Here is a 17,647-nt window from a genome sequence, read left to right on the forward strand (position 1 = left end):
TCTCGCCTGGTGTGTCAATAATCCTTGTAAGTATCCTAGTTCACATTTTTCAATGTCCCACTGGACGTTATCCATGAGAGTGTCAGCGGATTGCTTCTGCGACGGATAGCCCTCAATCTAACGAGGCAGGCAGAGGACTGCCTGGTCTCATTCTGGTCCGGACCCTTGCGCAGCAGTTTGGTGTGCGATTTCTCATTTATTTGTTTCCTCCACCCGGACTGGCCTCCTTTGGATTCGAGGGTGACAACCCACGTCTGATAACCGTCTCAGTCCTGTCAAGTGAACCCCTGTCATGTGAGCATCCGAATCTTTCATACTCCATAGCTTAGGGAAAGATATCGCCTTTTCGGCATGCTCCAGCGGTACGAAGGACATGAACTGTCGGAAAGTAGCCTGGCTTGAGTATGATGTCGATGATGTCGGTAAGAAACTGCCCGGCGCGAATGATATTCTCCACCAAAGAAGGGTGACGAGCCCGCCGGAGAATTGCCACTCTGGGCGGAGTCCACGAGACTGTTGGGTGGTCCAGGAACCGCATTTTGGGCTGAACCAATGAGACGCCGAGATTTTGAGGTTCATGTGCGACCATAGAATGTCGTGAATTTGTGATTATTTCTTTTCTTTCTTTTTTCTTTTCGGTTTTCGCGGGTCATTGGCGCTTCGAGATCCACCGGGAGGCTAAAATAGCCTTTGTATATTAATTTAACCGAGTGGGTGTTTGAGTGACAGTATCCAAGACTGGGAAGGTAAAACTGTGTTCATGTCGATTCATACCCTGTGACGAATATATTGAGTAGCCAACTATCGATACTGTTGCAAGACAAGCACCATTCTCTCCATCGGGCTATTTCCCTATGGATCAGGTGGTTGTATAGATCTACCATGCAGCAGTTGTGGCAGGGGAAGAGATATTCCGGAACTAGGTAGGTTATTTTACACACCATCTATCTACTGCGTGTCGAACACAATAATCCTCGGACAATTCCTTTCCTCTGCGGTGATGTTTCAATTCTCCGACCCCATAGGGACAATACTCCAAAGTAGGCCTATTTTGGTAGGTAGACCATAGAGAGTAGAGGAATGTACTCCAATTGAAGATGGATCTCCAGCCTGGGTTCAACCAATGAAGAGTGTCCAGATGCAAAACCCCCGCGGACTGCGGGGACAACTTGACAAGATGAACAAGCGACCCGGCTAAACGGGACCATTCGCGGTGTAGGTAGTGCGGTGTAAGGATCTCCTATCTTCTACTAAGGAGTGCTTACTAGGTATGAACAACCGTTAGTAACTTACTCCACACCAATCCAGTCCGTTCCATCCATCCCACCTTTGTGTCCCGCAGGAGGTTGTACCACTCGGGAGCTGAGCTTCGATTCTGATTCAAGCTGGCCACCTATGGATCTTCGATAATCATAATAATCATAGAGGATTATCATTCGGCCAGCGGTAGCTGAATATCCGTCATGAAATTTTTGTACTCTTATCCTTAGAGGGGCAGAGGGGCAACTCGAGTATTAAAGCTTGTTGGTCCCCCTACTACCCTCCCCTCTATCCCCTCTCTGCACAATCTCTCCCTCACACTCTATACCCTTTGATTTTTTCTTGCTTGTCTTGTCCAGTCCTTCCACCACGAGTCGGATATCATGGCTACCGCAACCACAACTGTGCTCGAGAAGCCTAACATTGGCGTCTACACAAACCCCAAGCACGATCTGTGGATCGCGGAATCAGCACCAACGTTGGAGGATGTCAAGAGCGGCAACGGACTGAAGCCTGGTGAGGTTACGATTGAGGTTCGCAGCACAGGTATTTGCGGGTATGCTCTTCTTATTCCTTGTGTCGCACGCAGTAGCTGACCAATGACCCTCGAAACACACAGATCTGATGTACACTTCTGGCATGCAGGTTGCATTGGCCCAATGATTGTCGAGGGTGATCACATCCTGGGTCACGAGTCAGCTGGTCAAGTGATTGCGGTCGCTCCCGATGTCACCTCCCTCAAACCCGGCGATCGTGTTGCTATCGAGCCCAATATTCCTTGCCACGCTTGCGAGCCCTGTCTGACGGGACGCTACAACGGCTGCTTGAATGTTGCCTTCCTATCCACACCCCCCGTTGACGGACTGCTGCGACGCTATGTCAACCACCCCGCCGTCTGGTGCCACAAGATCGGCGACATGAGCTTCGAGGATGGAGCCCTGCTGGAACCTCTCAGTGTATCTCTTGCGGCAATTGAGCGCAGTGGACTCCGCCTGGGCGATCCCTGCTTGATTACAGGTGCTGGTCCCATTGGTCTGATCACTCTGCTCAGCGCGAAAGCGGCCGGTGCCACTCCGCTCGTCATTACGGATATTGACGAGGGACGTCTGGAGTTTGCCAAATCTCTTGTCCCCGAAGTGCGCACCTACAAGGTCCAGTTTGGTCTCTCCGCCGAGGAGCAAGCCAATGCGATCGTCAATGTATTCAACGACGGCCAAGGATCCGGTCCCGATGCCTTGCGACCCCGCCTGGCGCTGGAATGCACAGGTGTCGAGAGCAGTGTGGCCTCCGCCATCTGGAGTGTCAAGTTCGGCGGCAAGGTCTTCGTCATCGGCGTCGGCAAGAACGAGATGACCATCCCCTTTATGCGCCTCAGTACACAAGAAATCGACCTGCAGTACCAGTACCGGTACTGCAACACCTGGCCTCGCGCCATCCGTCTGGTCCAGAACGGCGTGATCAACTTGAAGCGCCTGGTCACCCACCGGTTCGCGCTGGAGGATGCCCTCAAGGCGTTCGAGACGGCCGCGAACCCCAAGACTGGAGCAATCAAAGTCCAGATCATGAGCTCGGAGGAAGACGTCAAGGCTGCTTCGGCTGCTCAGTAGGCGAAGTCAGCCTGACTTGGACTTGTCCATACTGCTGGCGTTTATGGGGTTAGAATCGTTTGGGGTTGTTTTGTTAATTCTTTTTTTTATGACACCGCGCATACTGTCATGTTCTTTGCATTGCGATGATGACCATGCCATGTACTGATGTTGATGATTGCTATATGTGCATCCATGCTGTGAATATAGACATTTTCGAAACTCTTGTCAAAGATTGGTTGAGTGGCTGGTGGCTCTGATAGATAACTTCCTTTCTTTCATATGCGGTAATGAGCCAAGTCCAACAGCGAGGTAGCTCATTTTAAACAACTAGGCCATGTCTTGGCTCAGGCTGCCTGGGTCTAGAAGGCCTGGGGTACAAGACATTTACGCTAATTAATCGACTTTAGAATTTCCTGGAGACCCTCAGATGGAATTGACAAGACACGTTATAGCTTGACATATCCGCTGTCACTTGAAGACATGGTGAAACCGAGGATACCTGTTATTACTTGAGCGAACTAAAGTTATATCCACGGCCGAGGTCAAGGTATACATCGCTCCCTTCGCGATTCCTTTCTTATGCTGTGATGTCAATGTGAGTGAGTGCAGTGGATACAAAACAAAAGTGCATATTTGCCCTTCAGATCTCAGACTTCGCTTCCTCCTTTCAAAAGAGAACATGTACATGTCACAAGGCCGGACAGGACAACAATCGAGGCAATGATGGGAATCTATACGCCTTTAAAATGAGTGACCGTGTACGTTCAAGTTGAGTCTATCTCAAGCTGTATTCTCGTTGCAGTATCAGGGTCTAAAGTATCAAGGCCTAATCTCTTGAATGAGTTCTGGCTGAGTCGAATACGATCTCTGACGACACCGTGCCATCACTAATGAGTACCACCCTGCAAGTGTCGAGGACCCCGGCCTCGACCTGCCATCACAGCCAGCACAACCAGCACAGACTTCACAGCGGGGAAAACATGCGGGGAAAGCTCCTCTTGGCATCTGGTGATTAGTTGCTCTCCACCAGTCAGCGCGCTGTATACGTGCTTGGCAGAGACGATGATTTCGATGTCGGGCCGGCATCGATGGCCTTGAAGCTTCCAAGTCATTTGCATCTTGCAGGCTGGAGCTGCTCAGTCTGTCCGGTTGAGTTAACGCTTCATTTACATAGAGCTAACATTTATGATGTTATCAACACAGTGAAGCATGAACAAATCTCAGATCAACGCGGGGTGGTAAACTCGCGATAAGAATCACTGACTGGGTGATGATCCCTGTAACACGCCAATAGAGCACATTCTATAGTGCATAATATTTGTTTATGCAGCTCCCATTCCAGGACAAGATCAGCATCATCCGCACCAAAAACGGACTGGTTGGATCCCCGATATTTGACCGACTGACCAAGACCCTGCAAATGAAATAGTGCACTTGATGACCTTCGTGTTTGCTCCATTTCCTCCCCGCTAGTTGACCTCATTTTATTTTAAAGGATCCAACTGAACAAATCAAGTCTAGGTCTCTTGCTCAGAGCTCTCCTGCCCAGCCCAAAACGGCCAATTGCCGGGTACTTGTAGACTGCGGCCCAGGCGTAATCTCCGCGCAGTCGTTCCGCGTAGTTGGACCTGATTGATCCGATGTGTCTGATGTTTGTCATACAGCCAGACGAACGCCTGCGCCACCGGCCGTGCTCCGGGAGAGTCTAAGATGCATCCGATGGAATGTTCTGCCGCTAGGGCGCAAGCCAAACGCATATAAACCTGGTCTCCCTCACTTTGGATTCACTTCATCCTCAGTCCCGATCTCAAGCCTCAACCTCAACATGTTGAGATCGCTGCTACTTTTAGCCCCCCTTGTGGGAGCTGCCGTGATCGGCGCCAGGGACAACAGCCATGAATGTCCTGGTTACAAGGCCACGAATATCAAGGAGGGTCGCGATTCATTAACGGCGGATTTGACCCTGGCTGGTAAACCGTGCAACACTTACGGCACCGACTTGAAGAATCTGAAACTTCTTGTTGAGTACCAGACTGGTACGTTTTCAGCTTTAAACGGCCATGATTGTAGCTCACTTCTTTCTAGATAAACGCCTCCATGTGAAGATCTATGACGCGGATGAGGAGGTTTACCAAGTCCCCGAGTCGGTTCTCCCTCGTGTGGATGGCAAAGGTGGATCGAGCAAGAAGTCGGCGCTCAAGTTCGACTATCAGGCGAATCCTTTCTCCTTCAAGGTCAAGAGAGGCCGCGAGGTGCTCTTCGACACCTCCGGTTCGAACCTGATCTTCCAGTCGCAGTATCTGAACCTCCGCACCTGGTTGCCCGAGGATCCTAATCTCTACGGTCTCGGCGAGCACACTGATTCTCTCCGCCTGGAGACCACCAACTACACGCGTACGATGTGGAACCGTGACGCGTATGCTATTCCTGAGAAGACCAACCTGTACGGCACTCATCCCGTGTACTATGACCACCGCGGCCAAGACGGCACTCACGGTGTCTTCTTGCTGAACTCCAACGGCATGGACATCAAGATCGACAAAACCGAGGACGGCAAGCAGTATTTGGAGTACAACACTCTGGGAGGTGTTTTTGACTTTTACTTCTTTACCGGTGCCACTCCCAAGGACGCCAGTATCGAGTATTCGAAAGTCGTCGGTCTTCCCGCTATGCAGTCCTACTGGACCTTCGGTGTATGTTTCCTATTCCGATCTGCCTGGCCTTTGGCTAATTCTCTTCTAGTTCCACCAATGCAGATACGGCTATCGTGATGTCTTTGAGGTCGCGGAGGTGGTCTACAACTACACGCAGGCGAAGATTCCACTGGAGACCATGTGGACCGACATTGACTACATGGACAGACGTCGGGTATTCACACTTGACCCTGAGCGATTCCCCCTGGAGAAGATGCGTGAGTTGGTGACATATCTCCACAACCACAACCAGCACTACATTGTCATGGTCGACCCCGCCGTCAGTGTGAGCGGTAAGTTACCTTTCCAAGTATGGAGGGGAATCATCTTGACAAATGATTAGACAATGCCGGCTACAACGACGGCATGGAACAAGGCATTTTCCTGCAGACACCGAACGGTAGCCTCTACAAGGGTAAGCCTCACCTAAAGTATCAATGACACCCAGACACTAACCTGTACAGGTGCCGTCTGGCCTGGTGTGACTGCTTATCCCGACTGGTTCCACCCTAACATCCAAGAGTACTGGAATGACCAGTTTGCCAAGTTCTTCGACCGCAAGACCGGCGTCGATATTGACGGCCTGTGGATCGATATGAACGAGGCGGCCAACTTCTGCCCTTACCCATGCAGCGATCCCGAGGGCTACTCTAGGGATAACAACCTGCCTCCTGCCGCTCCCCCCGTTCGTCCCAGCAACCCACGCCCGTTGCCCGGATTCCCTGGTGATTTCCAGCCCTCGTCCTCGTCGAAGCGGTCCACCAAGGGATCCAAAGTTGGACTGCCTAACCGTGACCTGATCAACCCTCCGTACATGATCCGCAATGAAGCCGGGTCCCTTAGCAACAAGACCATCAACACCGACATTATCCATGCCGGCGAGGGATATGCCGAGTATGACACTCACAACCTTTATGGTACCAGTAAGTAGAGTCTATCCTGGTGACGAGCCCAGTCTAACATTCAAAGTGATGAGTTCTGCTTCTCGCAATGCCATGCAGCACCGGCGCCCTGAGGTGCGGCCTTTGGTCATCACTCGCAGCACATATGCTGGTGCTGGCGCCCACGTTGGACACTGGTAGGTGCATTCCACCTTAACCTGCGAAATTATACTGACACTAGCAGGCTTGGTGACAACATCTCCGAGTGGAGCAAGTACCGCATCTCCATCGCGCAGATGCTTGCGTTTGCCTCGATGTTCCAGGTGCCCATGATCGGATCAGACGTGTGCGGATTCGGCGGCAACACCACCGAGGAGCTCTGCGCTCGCTGGGCCCGTCTCGGAGCCTTCTACACCTTCTTCCGCAACCACAATGAAATCACCGGCATCCCGCAGGAGTTCTACCGCTGGCCCACCGTTGCCGAGTCCGCGCGCAAGGCCATTGACATCCGCTACAGGCTGCTTGACTACATCTACACAGCCTTCCACCGGCAGACCCAGACCGGCGAGCCCTTCCTGCAGCCCATGTTCTACCTCTATCCCAAGGACAAGAACACCTTTAGCAACCAGCTGCAGTTCTTCTACGGCGACGCCATCCTGGTCAGTCCCGTGACCGACGGCAGCCAGACTTCGGTCGACGCATACTTCCCCGACGACATCTTCTACGACTGGCACACGGGCGCCGCGCTGCGCGGCCGCGGAGCCAACGTCACCCTCAGCAACATCGACGTGACCGAAATCCCCATCCACATCCGCGGCGGCAGCATCATCCCCATCCGCTCCGAGTCCGCCATGACCACCACCGAGCTGCGCAAGAAGGGCTTCGAGCTCATCATCGCCCCAGGACTTGATGGGACTGCCTCGGGCAGCTTGTACCTTGACGACGGCGACTCCATCGAGCAGCGCGCCACCCTCGAGCTGGAGTTCACGTACCGCAAAGGCCGTCTCCAAGTCAAGGGCAAGTTTGGTTTCCGCACGGATGTGAAAGTCAATGCTGTCACCTTGCTTGGCCAGTCTGCGCCTGCTTCCAAGTCTGCAAGCCAGGCCTCCTTTGACTCTGGCCGCCAGGCAGTGACCATCAAGACGAGCCTGGATCTCACCGGTCCGTCCGAGGTCGATCTCAACTAGTGTACAGTGTGAATTCGTCTTTGTACTTAATTGATCTCCGCCCTTGACAGTATCCATAGCGCAAGGGATAATAAACTAGTCCACGTCATGTCTCATACCTAGTCCGTGAACATAGCAACAGTAGAGTCACCCCACCACTTAGCAAACCACATAAAACATGATTCACTCCAGGAAGGAGAACGTAGATCATCTACTATGCCCCTGCATAAATGACGATGATCCATACTTCATCCACGGGGCCACATACCACGCCATCTCAAACAATGCAAGGGACCGCCGCAACGCGGCATAACAACACGCCCGCGCCTGCGTATATCCATCCCTAGGTAGTCCACCAAGCAATACTCCTCTATCTATTTCAAGAACCCTCATAAGCTAGCCTCTCATCTAACCATTCATCTCCATCAACTACAACCACTCAACCAACGACCACACCACATATCCAAAAAACCAAGAGGACAGACAAAATGAAACTCCAGTTCAAACCAACAACCATCCTCCTCTCCACACTTGCGTTTCAACTCGCCCGCGCTGACCTAAGCTACTACTGCGAAATGGCCAAAGACGGCACGAACATGATCCAGAAGGCCTACTGCTGCGATGATCTGGTGCCTGCGCGCTACGCAGAGAATTTCTTACAGGGGGATAAGTGTACGCTTTTACTTCTATTCCCTGGTGCAATGAGAAAGGAAAGTAGGAAACTGATGGACTGACGTGATGTGATGTGTAGGTACGCCTGCGGATCCGAAGACGGTGGGGGATACGTGTCCGAATGATGGGATGGTGCCGGTTTGTTGTTATACCATTGTAAGTTCCTCTGGCATGTCTCGCGAGAAAGGGGGCTGGGCTAATGTGGAGATAGGAGCATGTGTTTATCTGTACTTCGAATGGGTATATTCAGGATTTGTAGGGACGAACGGGGAAGTGTATATGGTAGATGGAGGGTATGGTGGTAGGGGATACGGATTGTGTATTGCTGCTTGGTTATGTACTACTTGGCTCCTAATAGGGCTACCGGCTACTACCTGTGTCTTTTGATAGACACGAGCAAGGTCTAGTATACTGTATACAAAGATCTCATCACTCTTCTCAGGCAAGCGGTTACTTGCAGAGCTTCTCGCCAATAGGTGTTTCAGGTTAGAACATCAGCCGTAGTTTGCCCCGAAGCGAAATCCAATGACGCGACACGTATCTACTCCGTAGTCTTCGGTGACGGCGGATTACTAGAAGCAGTATAGCATTCCTATTTAGAGCGCAGCTAAGACTTGGCATCTTATACATCTCTATAAAGCTTCCTCCTTGCCCACTTTAGAGAAGATGCAGGATATTTCATCCTCCTTGGGATTCGGTAGGAGTACGCTCCGAGTGTTCACACGTACTTCCAGGCTCATAGAGTTAATACACTGGGTCTGATGCTCGACGCTCGTAGATTTCCCTTTCTCATTGTGCAGTGACGGGGTAATAAGGCATCCTTGGTGTGGCCAATGGTGTTTCGTCTTTTACCGCCCAGGCTCCTGCCTCATGCGCAGCACAAGGCTGAGCTTTAGCAGTAATTATTATCTCTCAAGCCTGCGCCTTTTCACCCCGAGACGCAATGTCAGACATGATATCCCTCTGCTTCTGCCTTTCAGTTTCTCGTGAAAATACATCTTTTGTCGTCAAGGTCAGACGGAGCTGAAATTCGTCTTGGTTTTCACCACCTAATAACCATGACCATGCCATGTCCTGCACGAGATGAATTTCAGGTCGGTTGGATCTGTGCCCTTCCTATTGAGGCGGCCGCAGCCAAGGAAATGCTCGACGAAGACTTTGGAATCCTCGAAGAACAAGATGCTGCGGATACAAACTCATACAGATTGGGTAGAATTGGGAAACACTATGTCGTGATCGCCTGCCTGCCCGCAGGACAATATGGAGCCTGTGCAGCTACGACAGTCGCAAGCAATATGGTCCGCACATTCTCAAAATCTTTACGGATTGGTCTGATGGTCGGCGTCGGAGGCGGGATCCCATCCCCCGATCATGATATACGGCTCGGCGATATCGTGATTAGCTGCCCGACAGGCACTTGTGGAGGCGTGATTCAATATGACATGGGCAAGGTCACTGCGGACGGTGTATTCTGCCGAACTGGCTCTTTGAACAGTCCTCCCAGGTCATTGTTAACAGCAGTCAACCATATGAGGGCTGCTGAGCTAACTGATGATCCCCGCTACCCGGAATATCTCCAAAGAGCTACCAAGAGGACCCGACGGACCCAGGCAAACTTTGGCCGACCCGGTTCACAAAGCGATCGATTGTTCAAAACCAAGCACGAACATCCTGCTACTGCGAAGAACTGCGATATGTGTCCAACAGAATGGGAAGAGACTAGAAGTGAACGGGACGGTCAGGGTCCGCTGCCGCACTATGGTATTATTGCTTCGGGAAATTCCGTTATCAAACACAGTGGCACAAGAGAACAGCTCCGTTTGAAATCTGGGGCGCTGTGTTTTGAGATGGAGGCAGCAGGTTTGATGTTAGACTTCCCTTGCATTGTCATCCGTGGCATCTGCGATTACTCTGATTCGCACAAGAACAAGCAGTGGCAGGGATATGCAGCATTGGCGGCTGCGTCATACACGAAAGAGTTGCTCGGTTACGTGCCCTGTGGCCAGGTGTCACAAGAGATTCTTGCAGTAGATGTATGCAGTAAGTAATGTCCGGATTAGCCTAATATTTCGAAGAGCATGTGTTTTACTTATCAGCGTATAGGCTCCATAGAAAACTTAACTCAAGAAGTCAAAGGCACAAATCAACGGCTGGACACAGTATATGGCCAACAAGAACGGCACTATCGCGAACAAACAGCTAGAGCCCTGACCGACCAGCAACAGAAGTGTCACCAAGTGTTCAAGACATCAAACTATGAGCAGCATAAAGACATTAATCCAGGTCGTGTACCAGGGACATGCCAATGGGCATTGCAAAATCCACATTATCTCCATTGGTGGAATAGTCGCTGCAATGATCTTCTGTGGATATCAGCTGATCCTGGCTGTGGAAAATCCGTTCTGGCCAAATCACTTATCGATGATGACCTCGGAGCATCTAGTTCAACAGTGGCAATTTGTTACTTTTTCTTCAAGGATAATGGTGAGCAGAACAATCTTGCTACAGCATTATGTGCCATACTCCATCAGCTCTTTAGCCAGCAGCCAAACCTGCTACGGCATGCCTGGCCATCGTGGGCAAGGAATGGGAATAAGCTCCAGCAAGAGGCTAGTGAACTTTGGCGGATCTTTATAGCGGCCACATCAGATCCTGCGTCGGCCAATACCATATGTGTACTCGATGCGCTTGATGAATGTCACCCAGATGATCAAAAACAACTCATCAACAGACTCGAGGACTTCTGCCATCGAACTGATCCATCGACACTCAAGACCTGGTTGAAGTTTCTGGTTACCAGTCGTCCTTATGATGAAGTGAAGGACAAATTCAAAGCTATCACGGATTTCGTCCCACATATACATCTCAAAGGGGAGGAAGAAAACGATCAAATCCGTGAGGAGGTTAATCTGGTTGTAAGGATTAGAGTAAAGGAGCTGGCTGAGACGGCATCACTATCATCTAATGTGCAGCAGCGTCTCGAGCACCAACTTCTTCAAATGGAACACCGCACGTATCTGTGGTTATATTTGGCCATTGACGATATCCGCACTACATTAAGATACAGCCTTTTACCCGCTGAGGAATCAATTCGACTGATACCTCCCTCCGTGGACGCGGCATATGAAAAGATACTTGCTCGAGTTCCGTCCAATCAATTTCATACAGTGAGAAAAATTCTCCAGATTATTGTTGGTGCACGGCGTCCCTTGACAACACAAGAGATGGCTATGGCATTGGGCATAGCTTTATCGCCGAGGTCGCAAACGGCCGCAGAAGCTGGAATCAACCCAGTAAGATTAGCGACTAGGATACGACAACTGTGCGGTCTCTTTGTCTTTATCAACAATTCGAAGATATACCTTATCCATCAGACAGCCAGGGAGTTCCTTATCTGCAGGGATTTGGCCAGCAATCCTAATTCTATCTACGCTTTCAAGCAAACAGACGCGGAGAAACTGATGTCTCAGGTCTGCCTACAATACTTATTAATGGATGATCTGGAACAAGCCGATTCAGAGAACCAAAGTCTTCTGGAATATTCAGCAATGCATTGGGCAGACCATGTACGAAATGTATCCCTGGTGCAGCAACGCGAAATTGACGATCTGTTACATCGCATATACGATACAGGCAAAAGTCATTTTGCAGTTTGGTTCCCGATATTTTGGGACAACACAGATACGTTATATGACGCGCCACACATGACGCCACACATGAATCCAATCCATCTGGCAGCTTTTAACGGGCACACGCGAGTTGTCATGAAATTACTTGCTGAAAATAGAAACAGCATAGATGAGGGAGATAATACAGGATGGAATGCGTTGATGTGGGCCTCGGTGAATGGACATGAAGAGGTTATACAGGTGCTATTAGAGCAGGGAGCTAATGCTGACGCCCAGGGTGGATTTTATGGTAATGTGCTGCAGGTTGCTTCAGGGAGAGGGCATAAAAACATTATACAGGTGCTATTAGACTATGGAGCTAATGCTAATGCCCAGTGTGGATTTTATGGTAACGCGCTGCAGGCTGCCTCAGTGAGAGGACATGAAGAGTTTATACAGATGCTATTGGACCACGGAGCTGATACTAATGCCCAGGGTGGGCATTATGGTAATGCACTGCAGGCTGCTTCAGTGGAAGGACATGAAAAGGTTATACAGATGCTATTAGACCACGGAGCTGATACTAATGCCCAGGGTGGGTATTATGGTAATGCACTGCAGGCTGCTTCAGTGGAAGGACATGAAAAGGTTATACAGATGCTATTAGATCATGGAGCTGACACTAATGCCCAGGGTGGGTATTTTGGTAATGCACTGCATGCTGCTTCAGTGGGAGGACATGAAAAGGTTATACAGATGCTATTGGACCACAGAGCTGATACTAATGCCCAGGGTGGGTATTTTGGTAATGCACTGCAGGCTGCTTCAGTGGAAGGACATGAAAAGGTTATACAGATGCTATTAGATTATGGAGCTGATACTAATGCCCAGGGTGGGTATTTTGGTAATGCACTGCATGCTGCTTCAATGGGAGGGCACAAACAGGTTATACAGATGCTATTAGATCATGGAGCTGATACTAATGCCCAGGGTGGAGGATATGGCAATGCATCACAGGCTGCTTCATCCGAGGACATGGAGAGATTATAAAGACGCTGCAATCAGCAATGTACCTGCAAAGGGATTACCTTGTGATTTTCCTTCCAGAGGTTAAAAATTTCTTGACCCAGAAACTATACGTCTTGCAGTGCGCTTTGGTTATACTCACAAGATCCAACATGGTATTATGCTGTACGTCGGACGCCCCGTCACCAAAATGTATATTTCCTTCCTGTCCGTGACTGAAAGCCTTGCTCTCATTCTGCCCGGTATATTCAGATAGGAAGAGATGGGCCTCTTCCCCCGCATCACCATCTATGATCGGAGAGAGTGTCTGTCCGCGTAGGCCTGATATGCAATCTCAAGGACGAACAGCGCGCCGAGCCGTGGGGCCCTGCGGATAATCGCAACCACCAGCCGTCTGGCGCTGTCGCCGAAGCTGGCTTCATTCAAGATTCGCTGGAACTCAGCAAGGCTCCGCTCCAGGTATTAGACACTTGCTGCATCGTCAGACCCTGGTACCGAAATAGTTAGGCTGCGCAATGCTATATCGTATGACCTGGGTTTAAGTTGATATACACAGTTTAATACATAATAAATCGAGTGTCATAGTTCATTGGAACGTAAAGGCCCCGCGTCTTAGAGCTTGCATTAGCTGGCAGTCTCGCAGTTCGGTAGTTTAGCTTGCTACGATTGATAACAAGTACGGGCCTTCCATCGAAAGCTTCAAGTATGGACAAGGACGCAAGCATTACGATTATTTATTAGTCGTGGAAATAGGAACCTGGACTAAAGCATTACATTGACAAGCAAAAGTGGAGATGCGGAAATCCCCCATCCCAATCTGCCGGCGTCTCGGCATATCCATCCAAAACAGTTAATTAATCAAGCACAGGAGACTAACCCACACACCGGCTGACCGGCTTTCCGGATTCTGCCCGAGATTATGACGGTCTCTTTCCGTTCATGTGATGCGCAAGAAATACGCAACTGTAAATACATCAAGTCGTAAGTCATAAGTCGTATCGCCGCTAACCATGCACACACATTAACTCCTCCGCGTTCGACTTGAACACCCGCTCGGTTAGGCCATTCTCACTGGCACATAACCGCATGCACAACTCGGTAAACGGGCGAACATCGACACCATGAAACCGCGTATGCGGCCAGTCTGTCGCGTATATTACCCGCCTCGGAGCCCCGCGTAAAAGTTCCCGCGTGATATCCCCAAGATCGCGCAGTTGTTTGTCCTTGCTGAGACGGTACGGTGCCGAGATTTTGACGTAGGTCTGCCCCGCTTGAAGCAGCGAGATAAGCGCCGAGAAGCCTGGGAGGGTATAGGGGTTGAATTGACGATCGGTGATGACCGAGGGTGGAGGGAGTTGAGGAGACCCAAAGTGGTCGATGCAGATTTTGACTCCGAGGGACGGAACGATCCGCTCGAGCATAGGCATCATGTGCAGAGGCAAGTAAAGCTGGATCATCCAGCCGAAGGGACGGATGAGCTTTGCGTGTTGCGAGAGGGTTTCGGCTAGCTCGGCCTCGGAGAGGACTTTCCCTACTGATTTCAGGTTCACTCGGACGCCCCGCACGCCTAGTGTATGCCATGCGGAGAGAGTCGTGGGACAGGTCGTGGCCGGATCGATGACCACTACTCCTCGCCCGTGAGACGGGCCGATGCGTTCCAGGGCTTCAAGGAGGCATGAGTTGTCGGTACCGTAGATGGATGGCTGGACGAGAACGATGTTCTCGATTCCCAATGTAGATTCAAAGGCAAGCGCCTCCTCAAGGGTGTGACAGGAGGGTGTGTACGCTGCGCCTAAGGATACCGGGTACCGACTCGGTTCCACGACGTGCATGTGGCTATCCCATGATCCTGGGGGGATACGGTGCTTGAGGGGGATGGTGTGTGAGATTTGGTCATCTTTGATGATTGACTCGGCCTTTCTGGCAGCCAGAGAGATTGAGGCTCGGGGTGAGCTGTCCACAAAGCATGGCTTAGACTGTAGAGAAGTGAGTATGGTTGACATGATCGGATGTCAGACCAGAGAGTAGATGCTGACGAGTGCTAACTTACAAGTGTTAAAAGTCGAGATTTCCGGACTGCTCGACTCAACAGATCATTCCGTAAGACTGTCATCGCAGAAACCAGCCTCGAAAATCCACGTAGTGTGCCACCTCAGCAAGGAATGTGGCTAGAACCACGAACATGAGAACAGTCCCACCTCCGTTGGCTTTACCAGAGATGCATGGTTGTTAAAGAGATAGAGGGGAAGGGGAGCAGAAAGAATTTAGAAGGAAAAAAGGCACACGATTGTCGCGTCAGTATTGTACGACACATGGAGCGGAAGGTGTCCGTGTCTGTGAATCAACGACTCAGCGACTTCATATCGCATTCCTTGGATCCTTCCATTGACCCAGTATCCATCGCCGATCCGACCATTCAGAATGGATTCGGTGTAGCGGAGAGTAGAGTGGATTGCCAGCGGATCCATCCGCCAGATCTGCCAGCCTTGCAAGACCCGACCCCTGTTAACATCGGGGGTTTCCGAAATTGATGAGTTTGGAGACTCCGCTCTGCATCAATCAGTTCTGCTGATTCTGTAGTGTTCAAGAGTCTGAATCAGGACATCACGCAGACGTACTATCCCTGTGAATGATGCTGCGTGCATGCGCAAGGGACACGATCATAAAAATACGATCGGAAGTTGGCCGAGACGAGAGCCGTGTCATGTGCTCTCCCGCCCCCCTGCAAAATCATCCCAGTTCTCGCGGAAGATACCGACCTCAGTCTTCCAGAACGAGGCTTTGGTGGGTATCCGTTTATCTGATTGCCCAGATCATACCAATCAATTGGTAAATTCCATCAAGGGCTCTCCCCGCAAGCTTGAATTAGTACTTGCTCTGTTAGTCCTTCCCCGCATGTCATCGAACGTTCCGTCGCCATCATGAGGCTGGCGCTTGACCGGTCTCGGTGGACCACCAGCCCTTATTACGCCATCGTCATTCTGATTATTGCCTGCGGGAGTATTCCGAAAGGTATGGTGCGTCTTTATTTCTCCACCAATTCGTGTGCTGACCGTGAATGTCGTGTCAATCGGCAGGTTACGATGAAGGTGGCTTTAGCGCGAGTGTCAACTTGGAATCGTTTGTGAACGATTTCCATCTCGCAGCTTCTGAATGGACGAATAACAAGACCGAGTTGGCCAACCGGAGAGCCAACATCACCTCGTTCAATGTTTTGGGTGCTGCGTTTGGTGCACTGCTCGCATTGGACTTGAACGATCGTCTGGGCCGCCTGCGCTCGTGGCGATTAGCTTGTCTGATTTGGGCGGCCGGTCTCTTCGTTCAGGTCTTCTCTTCTGGTATATATGGTTTGATTCTTGCGGCGAGGCTATTTAGTGGACTAGGGGCGGGAATACTCACAGTTAGCACGCCGTTGTATTTATCCGAAATTGGTATGGGTTGCGCAATCTGGACACAATTGGCTAAGACTAAATGCTGACACTCGGTTAGCTCCCGTAAGAACTAGGGGTTTGGTGGTCAGTATCTACATGGTTGTATTGTTGACTGTGTTGGCATTAGGTTGGTTTATTTCCAAATGTTTGTGTGTCTAGAAAGCTGACCTTGTCAAAGGTTTCTTCATCAATTATGCCGCCAGTCTGCATATGGCCCCGACGCGGACTCAGTACCGTCTCGTGCAGTCCATTCCATTAATACCAGTCGGGGTTGCGTTCTTTGCGTCCTTCATTGCACCCGAAACGCCTCGCTACTTGGTGTCAAGGCACCGGCATGACGAAGGACGATCCGTCCTGGCTCGTCTGCGCGGCAAAGAAGTCTCCGACCCAGCGATTGAAGATGAATTCAACAGCATCGATGCGCAAGTGCGCACCAAGGCGATGGATCTGGCGTCCGTAACCCACTGGGAAGCTTTCAAAGAGACCCAACTCAACCCCAACTACCGGCAGCGATTCTGGCTGCTGATCGCCATGCAAACCATCTCCCAGTGGACCGGCGGCAACGGTATCACCTACTACGTCGCCACTATCTTCCAGTACGCCGGGATCGACGGCAACGCGCGCTCACTCGTCTCCTCAGGCGCCTACGGGGTCGTCAAGCTGGTCTTCACGATGGCCTTCACCTGGGGACTGATCGACTACCTCGGCCGCCGGCGGTGCGCCCTCGCCGGCCTCAGCCTCCAGCTCGCCGCCCACATCTACATGGGCGCATACATGGGCCTGCAGCCGGGGTCGAGCACCAACCGCTCCGCCTCCGACGCCGCCATCGCCTCCGTCTTCGTCTACGCCGTCGGCTGGTCCATCGGCCTCTGCACCATCCCCTACCTCTACGGCACGGAGATCTTCCCCACCCGCATCCGCAACGTCAGCTACGCGATCAGCATGTCGCTGCACTGGTTCTTCCAGTTTGCTGTCGTCCGCGTCACACCGAACATGTTCGTCTCCCTCGATGTGTGGGGCGCCTACGTCTTCTGGGCGATCATTTGCTTCTCGGGCCTGATCATCTTGGGCATCTGGATGCCTGAGACGAAGGGTGTGCCCATTGAGCGGATGGGCGATCTCTTCGAGGGACCCTGGTACTTGCGCTGGCGAGCGAAGCCAAGACCGGTCAGTTCCTCTTTACCTTCTCCGGCTGGAACGGACGCGGGCGTTGCTCCTGGTGAGAAGAGGCCGAGCTGGGCGAATGGATCTGTCTGAGCTACTGGGAATGTATCTGTTTGAGCTACTATCCTCAAACGTTGAGCCCCTGTTCATGCTAGGG

General features: G+C 51.2%; 6 protein-coding genes across 6 annotated transcripts; 5 read left to right on the forward strand and 1 right to left on the reverse strand.

Annotated features, from left to right (window-relative positions):
* Positions 1-1,643: 1,643 nt before the first annotated feature.
* ALT_7675 (NAD(P)-dependent alcohol dehydrogenase) lies at positions 1,644-2,867 on the forward strand (the record flags this gene model as incomplete). Its single annotated transcript, XM_033557395.2, has 2 exons — positions 1,644-1,816; positions 1,880-2,867. The coding sequence occupies 2 exons, from the start codon at positions 1,644-1,646 to the stop codon at positions 2,865-2,867; spliced, it is 1,161 nt and encodes a 386-aa protein (XP_033413286.1).
* A 1,807-nt stretch (positions 2,868-4,674) lies between these two features.
* agdC (putative alpha-glucosidase) lies at positions 4,675-7,610 on the forward strand (the record flags this gene model as incomplete). Its single annotated transcript, XM_033557394.2, has 7 exons — positions 4,675-4,885; positions 4,935-5,542; positions 5,592-5,835; positions 5,886-5,957; positions 6,007-6,465; positions 6,512-6,620; positions 6,668-7,610. The coding sequence occupies 7 exons, from the start codon at positions 4,675-4,677 to the stop codon at positions 7,608-7,610; spliced, it is 2,646 nt and encodes an 881-aa protein (XP_033413285.2).
* Positions 7,611-8,077: 467 nt separating this feature from the next.
* Positions 8,078-8,520, forward strand: ALT_7677 (uncharacterized protein; the record flags this gene model as incomplete). The annotated part of the gene is made up of 3 exons (XM_033557393.2): positions 8,078-8,261; positions 8,341-8,417; positions 8,473-8,520. The coding sequence occupies 3 exons, from the start codon at positions 8,078-8,080 to the stop codon at positions 8,518-8,520; spliced, it is 309 nt and encodes a 102-aa protein (XP_033413284.2).
* A 799-nt stretch (positions 8,521-9,319) lies between these two features.
* Positions 9,320-10,309, forward strand: ALT_7678 (uncharacterized protein; the record flags this gene model as incomplete). The annotated part of the gene is made up of 1 exon (XM_089600302.1): positions 9,320-10,309. One exon carries the CDS (start codon positions 9,320-9,322, stop codon positions 10,307-10,309), a length of 990 nt encoding a protein of 329 aa, XP_089455195.1.
* Positions 10,310-13,899: 3,590 nt separating this feature from the next.
* On the reverse strand, positions 13,900-14,898 carry ALT_7679 (putative TIM barrel metal-dependent hydrolase; the record flags this gene model as incomplete). The annotated part of the gene is made up of 1 exon (XM_033557391.2): positions 13,900-14,898. The coding sequence occupies one exon, from the start codon at positions 14,896-14,898 to the stop codon at positions 13,900-13,902; it is 999 nt and encodes a 332-aa protein (XP_033413282.2).
* A 918-nt stretch (positions 14,899-15,816) lies between these two features.
* On the forward strand, positions 15,817-17,583 carry ALT_7680 (quinate permease; the record flags this gene model as incomplete). The annotated part of the gene is made up of 4 exons (XM_033557390.2): positions 15,817-15,907; positions 15,973-16,326; positions 16,385-16,453; positions 16,505-17,583. The coding sequence occupies 4 exons, from the start codon at positions 15,817-15,819 to the stop codon at positions 17,581-17,583; spliced, it is 1,593 nt and encodes a 530-aa protein (XP_033413281.2).
* Positions 17,584-17,647: the final 64 nt, after the last annotated feature.

This window comes from Aspergillus lentulus, assembly GCF_001445615.1.
Source record: "Aspergillus lentulus DNA, contig: Alt16, strain: IFM 54703, whole genome shotgun sequence".
In the NCBI taxonomy this organism is placed as follows: Eukaryota; Fungi; Ascomycota; class Eurotiomycetes; order Eurotiales; family Aspergillaceae; genus Aspergillus; species Aspergillus lentulus.